General features: G+C 38.5%; 2 protein-coding genes across 8 annotated transcripts in view; one reads left to right on the top strand and one right to left on the bottom strand.

Annotated features, from left to right (window-relative positions):
* The first annotated feature begins 378 nt into the window (after window positions 1-378).
* Window positions 379-5,710, top strand: LOC106181534 (uncharacterized). The gene is made up of 4 exons (XM_013565951.3): window positions 379-631; window positions 3,737-4,000; window positions 4,230-4,364; window positions 4,631-5,710. Exons 1-4 carry the CDS (start codon window positions 568-570, stop codon window positions 4,936-4,938), a joined length of 771 nt encoding a protein of 256 aa, XP_013421405.1. The 5' UTR covers window positions 379-567; the 3' UTR covers window positions 4,939-5,710.
* LOC106181533 (neurexin 1) overlaps window positions 5,354-16,016 on the bottom strand; it is a 38,739-nt gene continuing 28,076 nt past the window's right edge. For 6 of the 7 annotated variants that reach the window (XM_087012891.1, XM_087012887.1, XM_087012890.1 and 3 more), the window contains 3 exons: window positions 10,718-12,749; window positions 8,251-8,397; window positions 5,354-6,929 (listed from right to left, as the gene is read on the bottom strand). In XM_087012891.1, coding sequence (XP_086869017.1) covers window positions 6,862-6,929; window positions 8,251-8,397; window positions 10,718-11,450 — 948 coding nt within the window. In that variant the 5' untranslated portion in view covers window positions 11,451-12,749 and the 3' untranslated portion in view covers window positions 5,354-6,861. Of the gene's footprint in view, window positions 6,930-8,250; window positions 8,398-10,717; window positions 12,750-15,752; window positions 15,980-16,016 lie in introns of those variants that run through there. The other variant, XM_087012889.1, reaches the window with a different exon arrangement.

Genomic DNA, 16,016 nt, shown 5'->3' with positions numbered 1-16,016 from the left:
ACTGGTCGGTGAATGATTAATATATATAGCATTTAGGTTTATATTAATTAAATAGATCATTTCAAAACCGAAAACAATTTTACTGAATTTCACCCAGTGCTTTGTAAAGGTCGAGATCAGGAAAGGTCGGTAAACATTCCTTTTCTGCTGCGATATCCAATTTTTTTTTCATTATTATTATTTTTTAACACGTATTTATCTATATCGCCTTTATGTAAACGTTAAAATCATGTATATTTATTCATTTACTTGTTTGTACTCTGTTATAGTTAATTAGTTGTACTGTCTTTGATTGTACCTTATTTGTGAAGGTGTATCAATAAAGAATCCCAGTGCGCATGTCCGAACTAATATTGTTTTGTTCTTTTTTTTTTTTTTTTTATCTCTCCATAAACGAGAACGAGACAGGTTTAATCTTGTTGTCAAGCAGTCAGGACGCTTCGGTGACTCGTAAATAGGGTGAAGCGATATTCATCCTACTTTTGATAACGGGGATCGGGCAAGCTTTTCCAGGAGTTACGATTTGCACCAGTGGGCATACATTGCGTACGCTGCATAGGCTAAAAGATGAAAATTAGACCGTTTCCTTTGTTTAGGGTATTGACAACACAGTTCAGGGACGGCAGTTCAGGTATGCCTTTGTATACAAGTCACAAACAACTACAGCGGGTGCGGCATATAAGTAAACAAAGAGCAGGGGCAGGAACTCTCTCTCTCTCTCTCTCTCTGTCTGTCTCCTTTTTCTGACACAAATTCACACGCACACGCGCGCAAATTGCATTATGTATATATGTATCGTAGAAACAAAAACACAAAACAACGACATTAATAGTAGCCTACATAACAGACCTTCACATTGAAAAAAATTAAACGATCGATGCCTCGCAATAGGTGGAGAAATTTAGACGAGTTTTTTATCGACCATGTGCTGCAGTGGCCTACACTGCAGAACTGCCGAGGAAAGAACATAGAGGACGCCCTCTAAAAAGATCCAGCAATTTTATCATTTAATAAAAATTAAAGAGAAATTTGATGAGATTAAACCACTGATTTAGAGAGGGTTGTAAGGGGGGTCCTGATCCCCTACCTCTTTGGTTTCTGAAAAAAAAATCAATATTCCCTTCTTGAAATTGGGATTTTGAGCTGGATCGTTGTTCTAGACCGTGCCAAAGTGCACCTTTTGTCCTCTTAAATTCCTGTGTTTCTTATTATATATATTTTTTAAATAATAATATTTTTTTTTTTGGGGGGGGGGGGGCTCTTGAAAAGGGGACGAAGGTCCCTTCGCATCAGAGGCCTGTCAGTCCTAAACCCCCACCCCCACCCCTCCTTCAAAACATTCTGGTTCCGCCCCTGGGCCTGTCCACGAATACAGGTATATACAGCATCATCTGGTAGGCCTATGCTTTACGGATGGTAGGCCTATGCTTTACGGAAAAAATACATGTACTAGTACACAGTTGTTCACCCTAGTCCAGGTCGATTGTGAATATATGTATATAGTTAGTATAAACAAGGCAGCAAAGCTGTCAAATGTACAGACAAAGAACAGAAAATAAAGATGCAAATAAGTGAAAAATTAAATTTTCACAAAAAACTATTAAATTGCCAGAAAAATTTACCAAACAGACTGCGTTGCCTATTGAAGCTGTATGTTAGACCCATGTTTCTTTCCTGTAAGTTTGAGAACAGTAAGTGACATGATTTCCCTTAAATGGTCATCATAGGAGCAGTGCCCAAAATAGGGGTTTCTTCAAATTTTGATGCAACATTACATAATGTTTAACAGCATAATGACAATCAAATATTATTAATAAAATATTAGTAACATGGACATTCAGAAAATGTGACAAGCAAAAGTCTTCAAGATCATGGAACTTTAAAGTCACACCTTGAAAATGCCAATATGTGAAAAATTGAATTTTCACAAAAAACTGTTTAACTGCCAAAATAAATAAATAAATAAATAAAAATACCAAACAGACTGCATTGCCTACTGAAGCTGTATTTTAGTCCCATGTTTCTTTCCTGTAAGTTTGAGAACAGTAAGTGACATGATTTTCCTTAAATGGTCATCATGGAAGCAGTGCCCAAAATAGGGGTTTCTTCAAATTTTGATGCAATATTACATAATGTTTAACAGCTAAATGACCATCAATTTTTAATTATAAAATATTTGTTTCACAGATATTCAGAAAATGTGACTAGCAAAGGTCTTCAGGCCCATGGAACTTCAAAGTCACGCCTTGAAAATGCCAAAATGTAAACAAGACAGCACTGTTCTGAAATGGGTTTATTTCCATTTTTAACACTTTTTTAACATAAAACAAAATAAACATTTTACTGCCATTTTATATGACCAACTAAGAAAATTGATGAGATGGGAAAAGTATCAATAGAACAGTGTTAAATGTCCAATTTCCTCCATTCTGAGATTCTGAACATAGTGGATGATTGAATCTGACAAACTGCAATGATATGAGTTTATTTCCATTTTTGACACTTTATTACACAATACATGATAACAAGTTTACCATGTTTTTTACATAATCAACTAACAATGTTGTAAAGATGCAGGAAATATCAAACAAACACTTTTAGGCATCTTATTAGTTAAATAATGAGACTGTTAACATGCCTAATAATTGAATCTGAGGAAATGTGAAAAACAGTATAACTTCTAAAATAATGGCCTGATTATGCTGATTTTCGAACTCAACCTGCGTTTTAGTAAGATTGACCACTCCTGTGAGTATGATTACAATTGGCCAATCCGTTTTTCTTATATTGTGTTATCAGTGTTGTATTTATATTGAAAATAGTGAAAAAACAGCATAAATTCCCTAAAAATGGCCCAATCATGCTGATTTTCGAACTTGACCTGCGTATTATGAATATTCATCAGTTCTGTAAGTTTCAAGTCAAAAGGTAAAATGGTTTTCCACTTATCATGTTATCGGTGCTGCATATATGCTGAAAAAAGTGAAAAAACAGCATAAATGCCCTAAAAGTGACCCGATCATGCTGATTTTCGAACTTGACCTGCGTATTATGAATATTCATCAGTTCTGTAAGTTTCAAGGCAAAAGGTAAAATGGTTTTCCACTTATCGTGTTATCGGTGTTGCATATATGCTGAAAAAAGTGAAAAAACAGCATAAATTCCCTAAAAGTGACCCGATCATGCTGATTTTCGAACTTGACCTGCGTATTATGAATATTCATCAGTTCTGCAAGTTTCAAGTCAAAAGGTAAAATGGTTTTCCACTTATCGTGTTATCGGTAAAAGTGCACGGCGACGACGGCGACGACGGCGACGACAGACGCAGATGATGGCTATATGTACAGACACATCTGTGTCTGTACATAAAAACAGCGGGAAAATAATTACCTCTTTGAATTTATTTATTCATTCATTTACTTGTTCGAAAAAAATATATCGTTTACGAAAACATATCACCTTAAGGTGAATTGTTTAACATTTTATTGAATTGGGCAATTGGTAAGCGTATAAAGCAAGTCATTTTCCCTTTTTTATTAATGCCTTTATTTATTTATTTATTTTTTATTTCTATTTTATTTTTATTTTATTTTATTTTATTTTTATTATTATTATTATTATTATTTTTTTTTTTTTTTGCATATCGCTGACATATCGGCAACACTGTTTATAAGACCTTGCCTTCATTAATGAGTGTCTGATAAATTCCAGACCACTAAATGACCCTTAATTTCAGATTTTGCAGGCGCACGAAGATCACGGGCCTATGTGAGAGGAGGCGTGGCCGGCATTGGGGTAGGGGCCATTGCCATTACCCCATACTTTCACCCGTCCTCGTGGTTTACCGGCAGTAAGAAAGGACCAGAAACCTATCAGCACGTAAGTCAAGTTGGTCCAGGATCTACACCGCAGACACTGATGAGCAGGGCTTACGGTGCGATTGGATATGCCAGAAGTAGTCCTGCTGGCGTGCTGGAGAAAGAAACGAAGCCTGATAGCGGTAAAAATGTATTTTAGACCAGTTTAATGAAATACTGAGTACAGTTAGCAGGATCGAGTCTAGAAGAATAGAAAAAAAGTCCCCTCAGAAATCTCGTGCAATTTAATCCTTCCTAGTCTCTTATTCTTTGAACATACACTGTAGTCTTTATTGTTATTATTTGCATATATAAATGTGTTGCCGACTGAACGTGGAAACAGAACACCATGCAGTTGATGTTTATTTTTAGCTTCAGTCGCTCCCTTACACTCGGTGTTAACCGGCGGCGTTAACATACTGCAGGCACTGTTGTACAGGGATAGTGATGAGATTGCAAAGGACAATGCCAGTGGCGTGTCAGAGAAAAGCGCGGAACCAGATAACGGTAAAAATTAATTAAAGGTGAAGTAAATAAAATCCACCAATATTGAGACGGTGATAATGCATTATTTGACATACATACAAAGAGAAATATTCGCATTTCAACGAAAGACACCTAAGTCCGAATAGAGCATCGCCACTGTACTTCAAGTTCATTGCACAGCATGGAATCTGAAAACTTGAAACTGTAAACGTGATGCATTCTGTTTCATTTGTGAGTGTTTAAGAGGTTTCAGACCATTGAATAACTCTCCATTTCAACATTTGCAGGCGCACGGGCCTACCGGAGGTATATAATAGGAGGCGTAGTCGGCGGGGCCGTGGTCCTTGCTTTATGTGTGTGCGGTCTCGATTCCTTTGGGTTTACCCATGATGGTATACGTATAGGTTCCTGGGCCGCCGAATGGATGAGCAAGACTGCAATTAAATATGGCGGGGGTGTGCCGGCGGGAGATATTATAGCTAAACTTCAGTCGGCAGGAGTTCTTGGCTTTGCGAGAGAGACGATAGTGAAAATTTGGGCAGCCGGTTTTGCAGTTGGGGTCATAGTTTCAGCCCTGTTCAAGAATAAAGATTAAAACGTGTTTCTATGACGTAACTCTGTAATATGACATGTTTTTGGCCTTAAAAGTTTCCCGGAATAACACTCCGTGAGTGTGGGCCTCGCATGTACATTGTACCAGTGTATGTAACTGTATCTCTTCGCTGATGTTCATTGTAAGTCAGACTTTTTAAATGGCTTTGAGGATGTATGTTTTGCAAATGACAATTCCAGTACTTACGCCTTCGGTACTTCTTGTTTATTCATCATGATAGGTCATGATAGATAGTGAATGGATGAATTTATTTATATATATAATATATTTTTTGTGGTGTTCACTTATATTTTATCTGCTGGATTTTTTTAACTGGCTTTTAATTAGAAGAGTAAGATTTATGGCGATGCATAATTTTGCAAATAATTATCATAATCCCAAATATTCTGGACTAATATTGACTATTAATAACCATTTATTCATGATAATAGACAGTAAATAAAAACTTCTGAAAAAAAAGGGAAGTGTTCCTCAACTGCGCAAAATGAAATGCTATGTAAAGTATTCCTATTTTTCTGCTGTGCACCCTAAATGTATTTGTCTACCGTCGCTATGTACATGGAAACTTACATATTGCATGTACTGTACTACTGACGTTACTCTTATTGTACGTATATTTTAACATTATAAAGTCATACTTATAAGCCATATTCAATTCATATGCGTGTAATAACCTGTTCTCTGTAATCTGGTTGCTCCATGTAGAAACAATCAAGAATTGTAAAAAAAACTCAATAAAATGTTTTCAAACTGATATACTAGTATTGTACATGCTCAAATATCGTGAAACAGGAGACACGTTACAGCCTGCCGCCATATGTTAGCATCAAGAACTGTGTATATAACGTGAACCTACCGCCTGACCACAGGGTGCGCTAGTTGTCTGGTACAAAATTGTCGAAAGCGCACCACAGTGTGATTTCATGTAGTATTTTTGTTGGGCCCTGATACCAGAGGGTAGCAGGAACCCGGAACATAAGACTGTAAAAGATTACTTCTGATACAGAAGTATACTAATAGAGACTCTTATACATAGTCCAGAGATTCAAGGATTTATTATTGGGGGTGGGTGGGGGGGGGTAGCCTAAGGCCGACCAGGAAGTTGTAAACAACAGCAATGACAGAATTAAAGTGGCAATACGTTCTTTGGGGAAGAAATTTGGCTGTAAACACTAGAACGGGTGATAAAAATGCATTTAATTATTTAATTCACGAACTATGTGTTCCCCGTTTTCATCCTATTTTCCCAGGTATCAGGGTCGTTATTTTTTGACGCAAATAGGCCCACTGACAAATATGCATAAAGTGGTAGTATTTTGCCTTAATGACACTTTACTCACCTTGTTAAAAGATACTTTGGTAAAAATTTTAAGACAATTTTCGAAGCACCACAAGCCCGCCTTGTCTCAGTTTTCGGCCTTTCATGTTAGCTGTTTTACATTGTAGTATATAATATGCATTTGAAGTGCTAATGCATCGCTACACGCACCAGATTGATGACGTTATAGACTTTTTATTCAAGCTACCACTTAAGTTGAAAGGCCGAAAACTGAGAAAAAATCCCCCCCCCCTAAACATACACAGGGACATAGTACTTGTGCTACTAACTTCAACGACAACAACGTAAAAGAATTTTACACAGAGATTATCAGTCTTTTTCATACAAGGTGCCACTATATTTATGCGTAATACTGATATCTTTACAATTCAGACCTACGGTGGGATTTATCTTTCTTTATAATCCCCTTTCCTCTTTACCTTATTCTTTATATCTATTAGTTTTTTCAAAAAATTCTTTTTAGTTTATTTTTTCAGTCTGTCAGTGTAACCCACAGTTAAGTTACTGGACCACTTTAAATAGCTATCAGTGCTGCACAGCTTATCAGGCCATAGTCTTCCGTCTTCTCAAAGGAGGTCGCCACTTTCTAGTTTCCACGTAATGGAAGCTAGCAGAATGCAGTAGAGGATATTTCCTGGAAGAAAAGAAAAATATTGTGAAGTTGGTGCGCAAAAAAATCTACACTGGTCTTTTTTTTTTTTTTTTTGCCCCCGGCTCAGCCAAGCAGAACCGAAATTCGATTTCGCGACAGGTTCTGTGCGACGTAAAACTGTGCGTGTGTGCGTATGCGCGTGAGTGCGTGCGTGAGTGTGTGTGTGTGAAGGATGATCACTGATGAATATTTCTTGAGAGTTTTGGCAGGAGAATGTACTACTTGGAGCATTCTCCTTTTCTCCCCGACAGGGATGCTGCAAGGCACTTCAAGGCAAAAAAAAAAAAATGCATTGCAAATCTATATCCCTACGTAGTAACCTTCTTGAAAAGATCTTCAAAGCAAAACACAGTTTTTCGATAATATAAAACTATTCTTTCAGTAATGCGTTTTCAACATAAGTCGAACTGAAAAATCATTGGGTAACCAGCTTTAATTAAAACTTAATCAATAGGTAAGGCGACAAAATTGCATTCGTATAGATCTCGTGTAATATATTCCCGCCTGTAAAGTGCTCTTCAGTCTCGCGCAACATGACATTATTGCAAGTTAATCCGTTTGAAGCATTATGATACATGCTTTGTGTTGCAATAAACAGATAAAAGGCGCTGAGATCAATAGAAAATGGCTACGACATGAGTGGGTTTAACGGCATAATCACAAGCCAAAGCTTTCATATAAAGATAACTATATTATATCTGGACGAATGCATGTACGGATTCTCGTTTTTACTATGAAATGTGTTTGTGCTGTTTTCAACTCATATCTTAAAAATAAAATGATTTCTACGGGCTTTAGCTTAACAGCACTGAAAACAAGAAACTCTCGGTGTTCAAGGAGGGGAATCACAAACCGGGAGGGCCTTTTTTTAACTCCCTCCCTAATAATACTAAAGTAATAGTAGGCCCTACCGTATAGTAGTAGTAGTAGTAGAAGTAGGTAGGTAGCAGCAGTAGCAGTAGTGGCAGCAATAGCAGTAGTACATGTAGTAGGAGCAGCAGATATAGTAGTAGTAGCAGCAGTAGTGGTAGAAGTACTGGCAGTAGTATAATGTCTTATATTGGCCTTTTCCTTTTTAAAGTTTGGATAAAGGATCCCCTCCCAACCCAGTCGGACAAGCCTATGCAAAGTCTCACAAGAGGAAAATACCACTCTCTGTAATATTCAGAATAGAATGGCAAATGACCCTTTCAGATTTTGATTAAAAATTTGTGTATTTGTTCATTATAGCCCCGAACCAACATAATCGATACTTTGTATCACTTTCGGTTGCCATGGTTACAACACTTAAGGGTAGACTGACCTATTGTAGAGTTGGCGCCGTTTGTGGATCCCGACCCCCCAACTGGCGTCGTTGCGTCAACGAGTTCGCGAGCCTCTGTCACTGGCTTGGATGTAGATGAGGATGGCATAGGAGTGGTAAAAACCACAGTGAAGGACTGCAGTGAAGCTGAAATGACAAATGACGAAGATTGAAAAGTAATATCGATATGCTGGATTTACATATTATACTCTTATAATTAGATACGCAAAATGCAGCAATGGTGGGGCTTCAAAAAACGATAAAGAACATAGTCCGCTAATATTGAATAATAATGATAATCATAATTGTATTAATTTTAGGTTATTGGTTATTATTAATGAGCATGATAACAATTATAATGGTATTTTGCAACTTCAAATATATTTGCCATTGTTAACAAATCATCATGTATATCCACTCGTTTTCCATTTAAAAGTACACGCCCATTTATTGAGGGAAAAATATACATAAAGCCTTTATTTATCAGGTACGACTGCTAGTGTCAGAACTACTTTGCCGCTTATATTTCATACAGTGGACTGCACTCTTCTGTAAAATCTTCTCGTAAAAATGGGTTCTTGCTCAGACGGCAATTATCCCTTGCGCTAATTTTGACGAACACAAGACGCTCATTTGATTACCTCATCCCTTCCTTAATGACAAAACGTATTTGTTTTCAGTCAATTTGACGCTTTGTAAGCATTCGATCAATACGCCTGGTGTATTACCTTCACATCCAGAGCTTCATATATCTGAATCATGGCAAAGGAGCAAATTGTTTCTGAGGGGATCTTGCAAGCAAACGGTAGTCGTCATGACCATCGCTGGGTTGAGACAAAAAAAAAGAAAAAAAAAACGAGTTTCGGAGAGCAGCTCACCAGTAAACTTCTGCACAGTGAGATTTTTCAATAACCTATGAAACCCAGGGCGAGTCGAGAATCTCACAAATTTAGTAGGAACTCGGGTCTCTCTCTCTCTGCATCACGCACCTCTCTGTCTAAACTGGCCGTAACAGCAGAGAAGCCGTAATAATACATGTAGTATCACTAAGATGCTGAAGATAAAAGTGAGTTTCCAGTAATTCTTGATGGACACAAGTAGTCTCGACTCGCATTTATCAACGAATGTTTTGGTGATAATTGTGATTATAATCGAATGGGCAGGCCACTTCTTAAATGGAGGTGCTTTTCAACCTGAAGGACCCATCTATCGATCTTTCTTTCTATCAACGCACACACAGACTAACAGTACATGTATCTGCGATCTACAGAGAACGATAGTTTCATTGTGAATGAGCCCCAATTGTGCTCATTATGGCACTACTGTGCTTGCTTAAATATACACACTGAAATCTACTCCCTTATGTAGCAAAACTGAATATTCCAGGTATATTAATTTTCTCAGCGGGGATAAAGGAAATTGTTGACATATTACTCATTTCTTTTTTGTTATGTAAGGGCCTTCCGTGCACAGTATGCCTTTGGGAATTTATTGACATTGATAAATGGCATCTTTTTAAAATGCAGTCTACTACATGCGCATCTATTCCTAAAACCCTTGTGTTGAATTAATTGGCACGTCAAAATGGAAAAAAAAGTTGAACAATCCAAGACAGACTTACTTGAAAACGCACACAACTTATATTGGAATTGCCATTCATTTGCGTGCTTCAATTTGTTGCAAATGCACTTTAGATCTAAATCAATAGTAACTCTGAGAACGTACTGGTAAGGATATTGTTCACATTAAACTCCGTTTTCTGCACTTATTTGAACCAAGATTGATTGTCAAAGTGCATCTTGATTGCAGTTTGCCGAACCAAGCAGATCTTTTTGTACCAGCGATTACCCTCATCAATTTCCTTTGATGTTTTAGCTTAGGGAGTTTGCTTTTTGGGTCATATCCAATCCTGTGTCCAAATGCGAAATGGAGAATCTATGGAGAGCGGGCTATCTGCCCCCCCCCCTTCCGCCCCCCACCCCCCCCATCGCAAACAAAAATCTGAGTCACCCCCTTTTTCCATCCCAAAAGAAAAAGGTATCGAGAGACAAAAAAATAAACAGGTAACTTGGAATTCCCCGTACCTTACATATTATTCTAAAATTATATTCGCCAAATGTTTACTTGCCAAATGAGCAAGGCAAAAAGATATTTTACTGGCCCCTTCCCTTTAGCAAAACCGTGGATTCGACAGTGAAATGATGATTTTCTGTAGTGTTTTCATATGTTGGGGAAAATACTTTATATCTAAGTACATGTACAAAGTATGCTATCCATTACATTTTTCTTTTAATAGGAGAAAGAAAGTAAAAAAAAAGGAAAGTCGAAGATATAAAATTGCACTAAGTGCAGCTAGAAGGGTTTTAATACAAGAGATAATACGCATTTGGCATATGTGTGTGTGTGGGGGGGGGGGGGGTGAGGGGGGGAAGGGCAAAGCAGTAACAAAATTTCAACAGAATCTCACCTTTTTCGCAAAACTCTCCCTCAAAATTGATCGCTGAACAGTCGCAGATGGCGCCAGTATCCGTGACAAGACACGTCCCATTGTTCATACACACGTTTTTGCTGGAGCATGGGTCAGAAACGTCCTTCTCAATGCCAACGGAATCAAGAAGTATTGGACTCCCAAACGCTTTGGAGCAATTTGAATACAGCAAATTCCTAATGCTTCCTGCAAAGGGCGATTCGAAGGCTGCAGATGGGAGGGCGAGAGACCTCAAGTCACTTTTAAAATGGACCGGAAGTCCAGCTATGTACAGAAAACTGTTTCCTTCCAATTCACCAAATTGCGGCTTGTCATTAGGAACCGATTTTGATGTTCTCTCAGCGTCCAACACCAACTGAACGGCGCCATCTTGTCTCTCTATTTGAACCGAGTGCCAGGCATCGTCGTTAAGGTTTCCGCCCAGGTTAATTTCTGTGGCCACGCCTTCGCCCATGTTATATCGAAATTGTAACGCTCCATCGACCAGTTTCACCTCAATGAAGTCGAGACTCCCGCCGTCGTCCAAATAAACGAGTAGGCCATCCGGTTCTTGGGTTTTGAATTCAAATTTCAAAGACCCATCCGGGCAGGGGTTCCACTTAGTGTATTTGGCATAAGAAGCCTGTGATGTTATACCAATGGTATACCCGCGGGCATTACGAAGGGCAAAGGTCACTAAAAAGGCCGTTATTTTGATTATGGCATCCCACATTGTTTTTTATGTCTTCTTTCTATTACGACTCTCCCACTTTTTTAGATATGGAATATCCTTGAAATAACCGCACAGCGCGTTTTTTTGTGCTGTTTTGATCTCTTTGCGACTGTGCTTAGTCCGAGCTTGTTGTGTGGCCAACCCGTTGGTTATTTCCAGCGTCTCTCAAAAAAGTAGATTCAATTGCACTCCAAAGTCAAAGCTGACAGTTATTCACACTGTCCCCACCGACACTTCACAGCCTTATTTGGCAACAAAATCCAGAGCACGTTATCTTTTATTTAGTCACAGCATTCCCTTCTCTCCGCTCCCAAAGAACTGAAGAATCATCCCGCCGTTCCCAGGCCACTGCAAGGACACTATTGAATAATACTCTGCGACGCGAGTGGTTATGAATCACCTAACTGGACAGGCGGCTACTGTCTTTGTCTTACTACAACCGTTGGTTAATTGTGGAAACCATCCAATTGTATGCGAAAACCAATCAGCATTAAAAGCGGTCCACGGAAATGACTGCGTACACGCAACTCGTGTATTAGTACCGTTAAATACGCCTGGAATGGTGTTTATGCCTCGATGGTATGTGGAAATTAAGCAACACTGGACTCCTCAAAGTAAATCACAACTGTCACAAATATATAAAAACCGTACAGCAGTGGTCAGGTCTCTGTAAAATCTAATCCAACACCGTGGAATCGCGTGAAAATTCTCAGAAACTCTCGGTTCGCTTGGCAATGGGCATTTCACTGTAATATTTGTCATTGACAACATTGATTAACCGACAAACTTCACTTGGTTGAGAGATAGTGTGGAGCAGATAATTCCCAGTGCTGGTTAGTTGCTCGCCCACGAAATGCCCTGGTCCTTATCAATTTTATACGCCGTTGAATAATCGCAGAACTGCAACGTGTCAGCAATAACCCTTGGTTTTGTGTGTCAGAGAGAGTGAGAGAGATAGAGAGAGAGAGGGAGAGAGAGTAAACAGTCTGAATTCCCCAGTGGTAGTTTGTAGAAATTGTTTACGAAATGGAAAGCCACATGTAACTCACACTCGATGCCCAACACACACTTTAACGCTTGGATGAAAGAGCACGCTGAGGAAAATTTGCCCGTATTAGTCCCGCGTGATAGTATACTAATGGGCAGTTCCCTGTAAATTATCTGCGCTGTTAAATAAGAGTTGAGGCTGCGCTGTGTCAAAAATCAATCAATCTTGGATTCTGGTTTCAGAAGTTATCCAGACCTGGCTGAGCAGATTGTCTGTTTCAAGCCCCACGATGATTTTCCTGCCCCGCTACCCTGAAAGATGAAGTTCAAATGTCAGTGTTGTTTATATCAAACCGTTTATCTCGCAGCCAATATTGTTATTGCTACCCCAGGTGATTTCTATATAATTCTGGAAACGTTGCTAATATGCTGTTGAAAAAAGTAGTCCTATCAATTTTCTAAACGGACTAACTTCCCCGAAACTTATATACATGTAATGGTATCGTGAGTGGTGTTTTGTTAATATTTCATTTGGTTTTTTGTTAATATTACATTTGGACAGAATTCTGAGCATGTTACTATTAGGCAATCTAAATCAACCTAGAACAGTGTTATAATCAGCCACAGCCATTGCCGATCCGATACGGAAATTGTAGGACAAATTTGTGATTACCAATATGATTTGGAAAAATTATATAAATACTTTTTTGTTCTGTTCTATGATTATATGTATTTTGGCGAATCCGCAAATCGTCCTAACTGTATAAAGATATGGGACTGATAAAGCAAATTTTGTTACTAAGGATATGTTAAAAAGCTAATGATTAGCGTCAGATTTACCTGTATTTACCTGTATCTCCTTATAACGTATGTTTTATAACACTGTATTTCTTACTTGTAGTATTTAGAGAGCCTTTAAATGTAAAACGTGTCTGTGCTCAATAAAATTACCATTATTAATATTATTATAAATTAAGCCGAAAAAGAAAATTTGAATATTCAGTACATGCAATACGGCAATATCCTGTATTAACATACTAACTAGGGACGTCATTGCTCATTGTCACGAAAAAAATAATTATTAAAGGCGGGTTCCGGTGATGCTGTAATGTATTCAGGGTTCCCATATTTTGGATATCGCCGCGAGTTTCGAGATATTGTTCTGTTTCTCAGCACTGTCAATTAGTGGAATCAAAATCTCCTTAGAGTAAAATGTTAATGATCACCTGCTATACAGCCAAACTGCTTATCTCAATAACAACAGTAACATAGACATGGGTGAAATGCATGGGTCTTCGGACCACATGCACAGAAACCAAGTGGGTCTCATTGCCAAACCTAAATATTAGACCGGAGAACTGACAGAGCCACTACGATGTGTTATCCAGGGTGTGTAATATGGGTATCAGAGCTACCTAAAACAACACATTTAGATAAACTGCAGAGATATGAACAGACTGTTACACAAATAATGATTAAATGCTCGTACATCTAAATTGGCATGAAATTGGAAGGAAACATAGCAATCAATGCTATAAGATTGCGTCTTTTGCTGGCGTTTGTCCACAGGGGAACGAGGCAAATAATGAAATTAGCCAACTTTTCACATCCTGTATTTCTGAGGTCTCTGGACACTCACCTGTGGTACACCTAAAATGGCATGCTGGTTAAAAAGACGACTTCCCGTTAACTTCCGATAACCAGAAAATCTTCTAACCCTCTCATTTTTTTTTCTTTTTGAAAACTTGCTCTAATCGATCTGTCTTTTTTGTGGTAGGGAGCCTATATAATGGTCTGAAGCGACAGTTTAATTTGATAGAGGGTCGATGTGTCTCAGAAATGGTAGTCTTAGGAATGAGAGTCCGGGATCCCATGTGATTAGTACAGGCTACAGGGTTAGAGTATTGGGGTTCGTATATGGGACGAAAGTCACCTGTATTAAGTAATGGGGTAGGGACTACGGTTCCTAGCGGTCTATATCATTCCTGTCACACCGGTTTACGGAACACGTCGGGAAAGAATCACCCTGAGCATCAGATAGCACTGGAAGTATTCCACTGGTAGCCGATAACAGTAACTAACGAGACACACTGACGTTGGAGGAGCATATTAGCTTCGAATTGACTCCGAAAATCAGGGTTGGAAGGCACGGGAGAAGCACGGGGATTAAGGGACCATTCCCACAGATATTTGGATCGATCTATCTCCCTGCGGAGTTTCACTAAATTGCAATCAACTTAACCGGCTTAAATGTCTGTCACGCCTAGTAAAGCTGTTAGGGAGTAATTACCTTTACCCTAGCTGATTCGGTAGGCGTGACCAGGGAGTTAGACCGATCCACATGGATCGACCTAGGCATGGGAACCCAGTCTAACACACTCACAGGGTTGTCGAACCTACACATTTGTGTATTTTACGCACTTTAGTCCGTTTTTCGATTGATTTTTGGTGTAAATCTAGTAATTGTAGTCGGTAATATTGCAGAATTTCAGTGTTTTTATCATAAAATATCTGTATTGTACAGCTCTGAGGCAAATGTAGAGCATAGTATTAAAACAAATTGTCATTATTATGATTATATGACAAGCTATAGATCATCGCATTTTGAATCCCCTAATGTTGATAACTCGACCACTAAAACACAGTACTGAGCCTGGGGTAAAAAAAATGAGACATATTGTTCTCGTGTTAAACCATATTAATCATCCTTGGCAAGACATTTTGATAGTCATGGAAATTTATATTTGATTACGGCCAGGCTAGCTGTCCCTGTAGTCTAAAAAAAGGGGTGATTTTGTTGGAGGTCATTTAATCTGTTAAGATTCCAATCCCGCGTCTGCAGTCTCCAGAAAATGATAGCACTTACTGTAGTCTTCTTTGTTTCTTTAACGCATACCTGCGCGTTGATTTACACTGGGCATGAAAAGCTTTGACATACCCGGTGTTTTGTTTCTCATATTTCACATGCGCATAAAAAATGTACTTATCCTCTATTATTAATGCTGAATTTGATCCGTTTGAGGTCAAATATAAGCTATATTTTTCACTATATGAACGCTACATGTCCTGTCTGTATTTTAAATATAAATATTTCTGAGACACTCGATACTAATGCATTTTTTTTCTATATATTTTTCGTTGCCTAGGTGCCAATTTTTGCTTCTCTCGGTTATACATTTTACAGACAATGAGTAAGACTGCGTTTTATCTTATTTGACATGGTCCGTTTTAAAAATGCGAATGAAATAACACATGCAGACTTTATCTCATCTTATCTTGTCTTAAAAGACTCCACAAGGAACCTACCGTGCATACCTTAGACTCCTAGCACGCGCCGAGCGTGTATATCTTCAAGCACTGACACGCACTCTCAACCTTTCACTGGTAGGAGAAAAATATTAACTCAAGTGTCTCCAATACGTTAACTCCTAAAACGAGCTCCGTTAATAAAACAACTCCTCTCGCGCAGGTAAGTGAACGCCCTGTGTACTCCTTCACACTGATCGGAACGAATTTCAAAATCTTTTATCGGGCTCTGTGTTTTATAGGCCAGCAAACTGGCGATTAGCCGGCTAATAT

The sequence above is a fragment of the Lingula anatina genome, chromosome 5 (genome assembly GCF_051362555.1).
Source record: "Lingula anatina isolate TDL-2025a chromosome 5, LinAna3.0, whole genome shotgun sequence".
Lineage (NCBI taxonomy): Eukaryota > Metazoa > Brachiopoda > Lingulata > Lingulida > Lingulidae > Lingula > Lingula anatina.
The sequence above is the reverse complement of the archived record's forward strand: the minus strand, read 5'-3'. Positions and strand labels throughout refer to the sequence as shown.

Bases quoted from the DNA above. Each gene is read 5' to 3' on its own strand.
- LOC106181534 (XM_013565951.3), top strand. From the start codon at position 568: ATGAAAATTAGACCGTTTCCTTTGTTTAGGGTATTGACAACACAGTTC. The intron at 632-3,736 runs GTATGCCTTTGT...CCTTAATTTCAG, and splicing joins GTTCAGGGACGGCAGTTCAG to ATTTTGCAGGCGCACGAAGA. The intron at 4,365-4,630 runs GTAAAAATTAAT...CAACATTTGCAG, and splicing joins AAGCGCGGAACCAGATAACG to GCGCACGGGCCTACCGGAGG.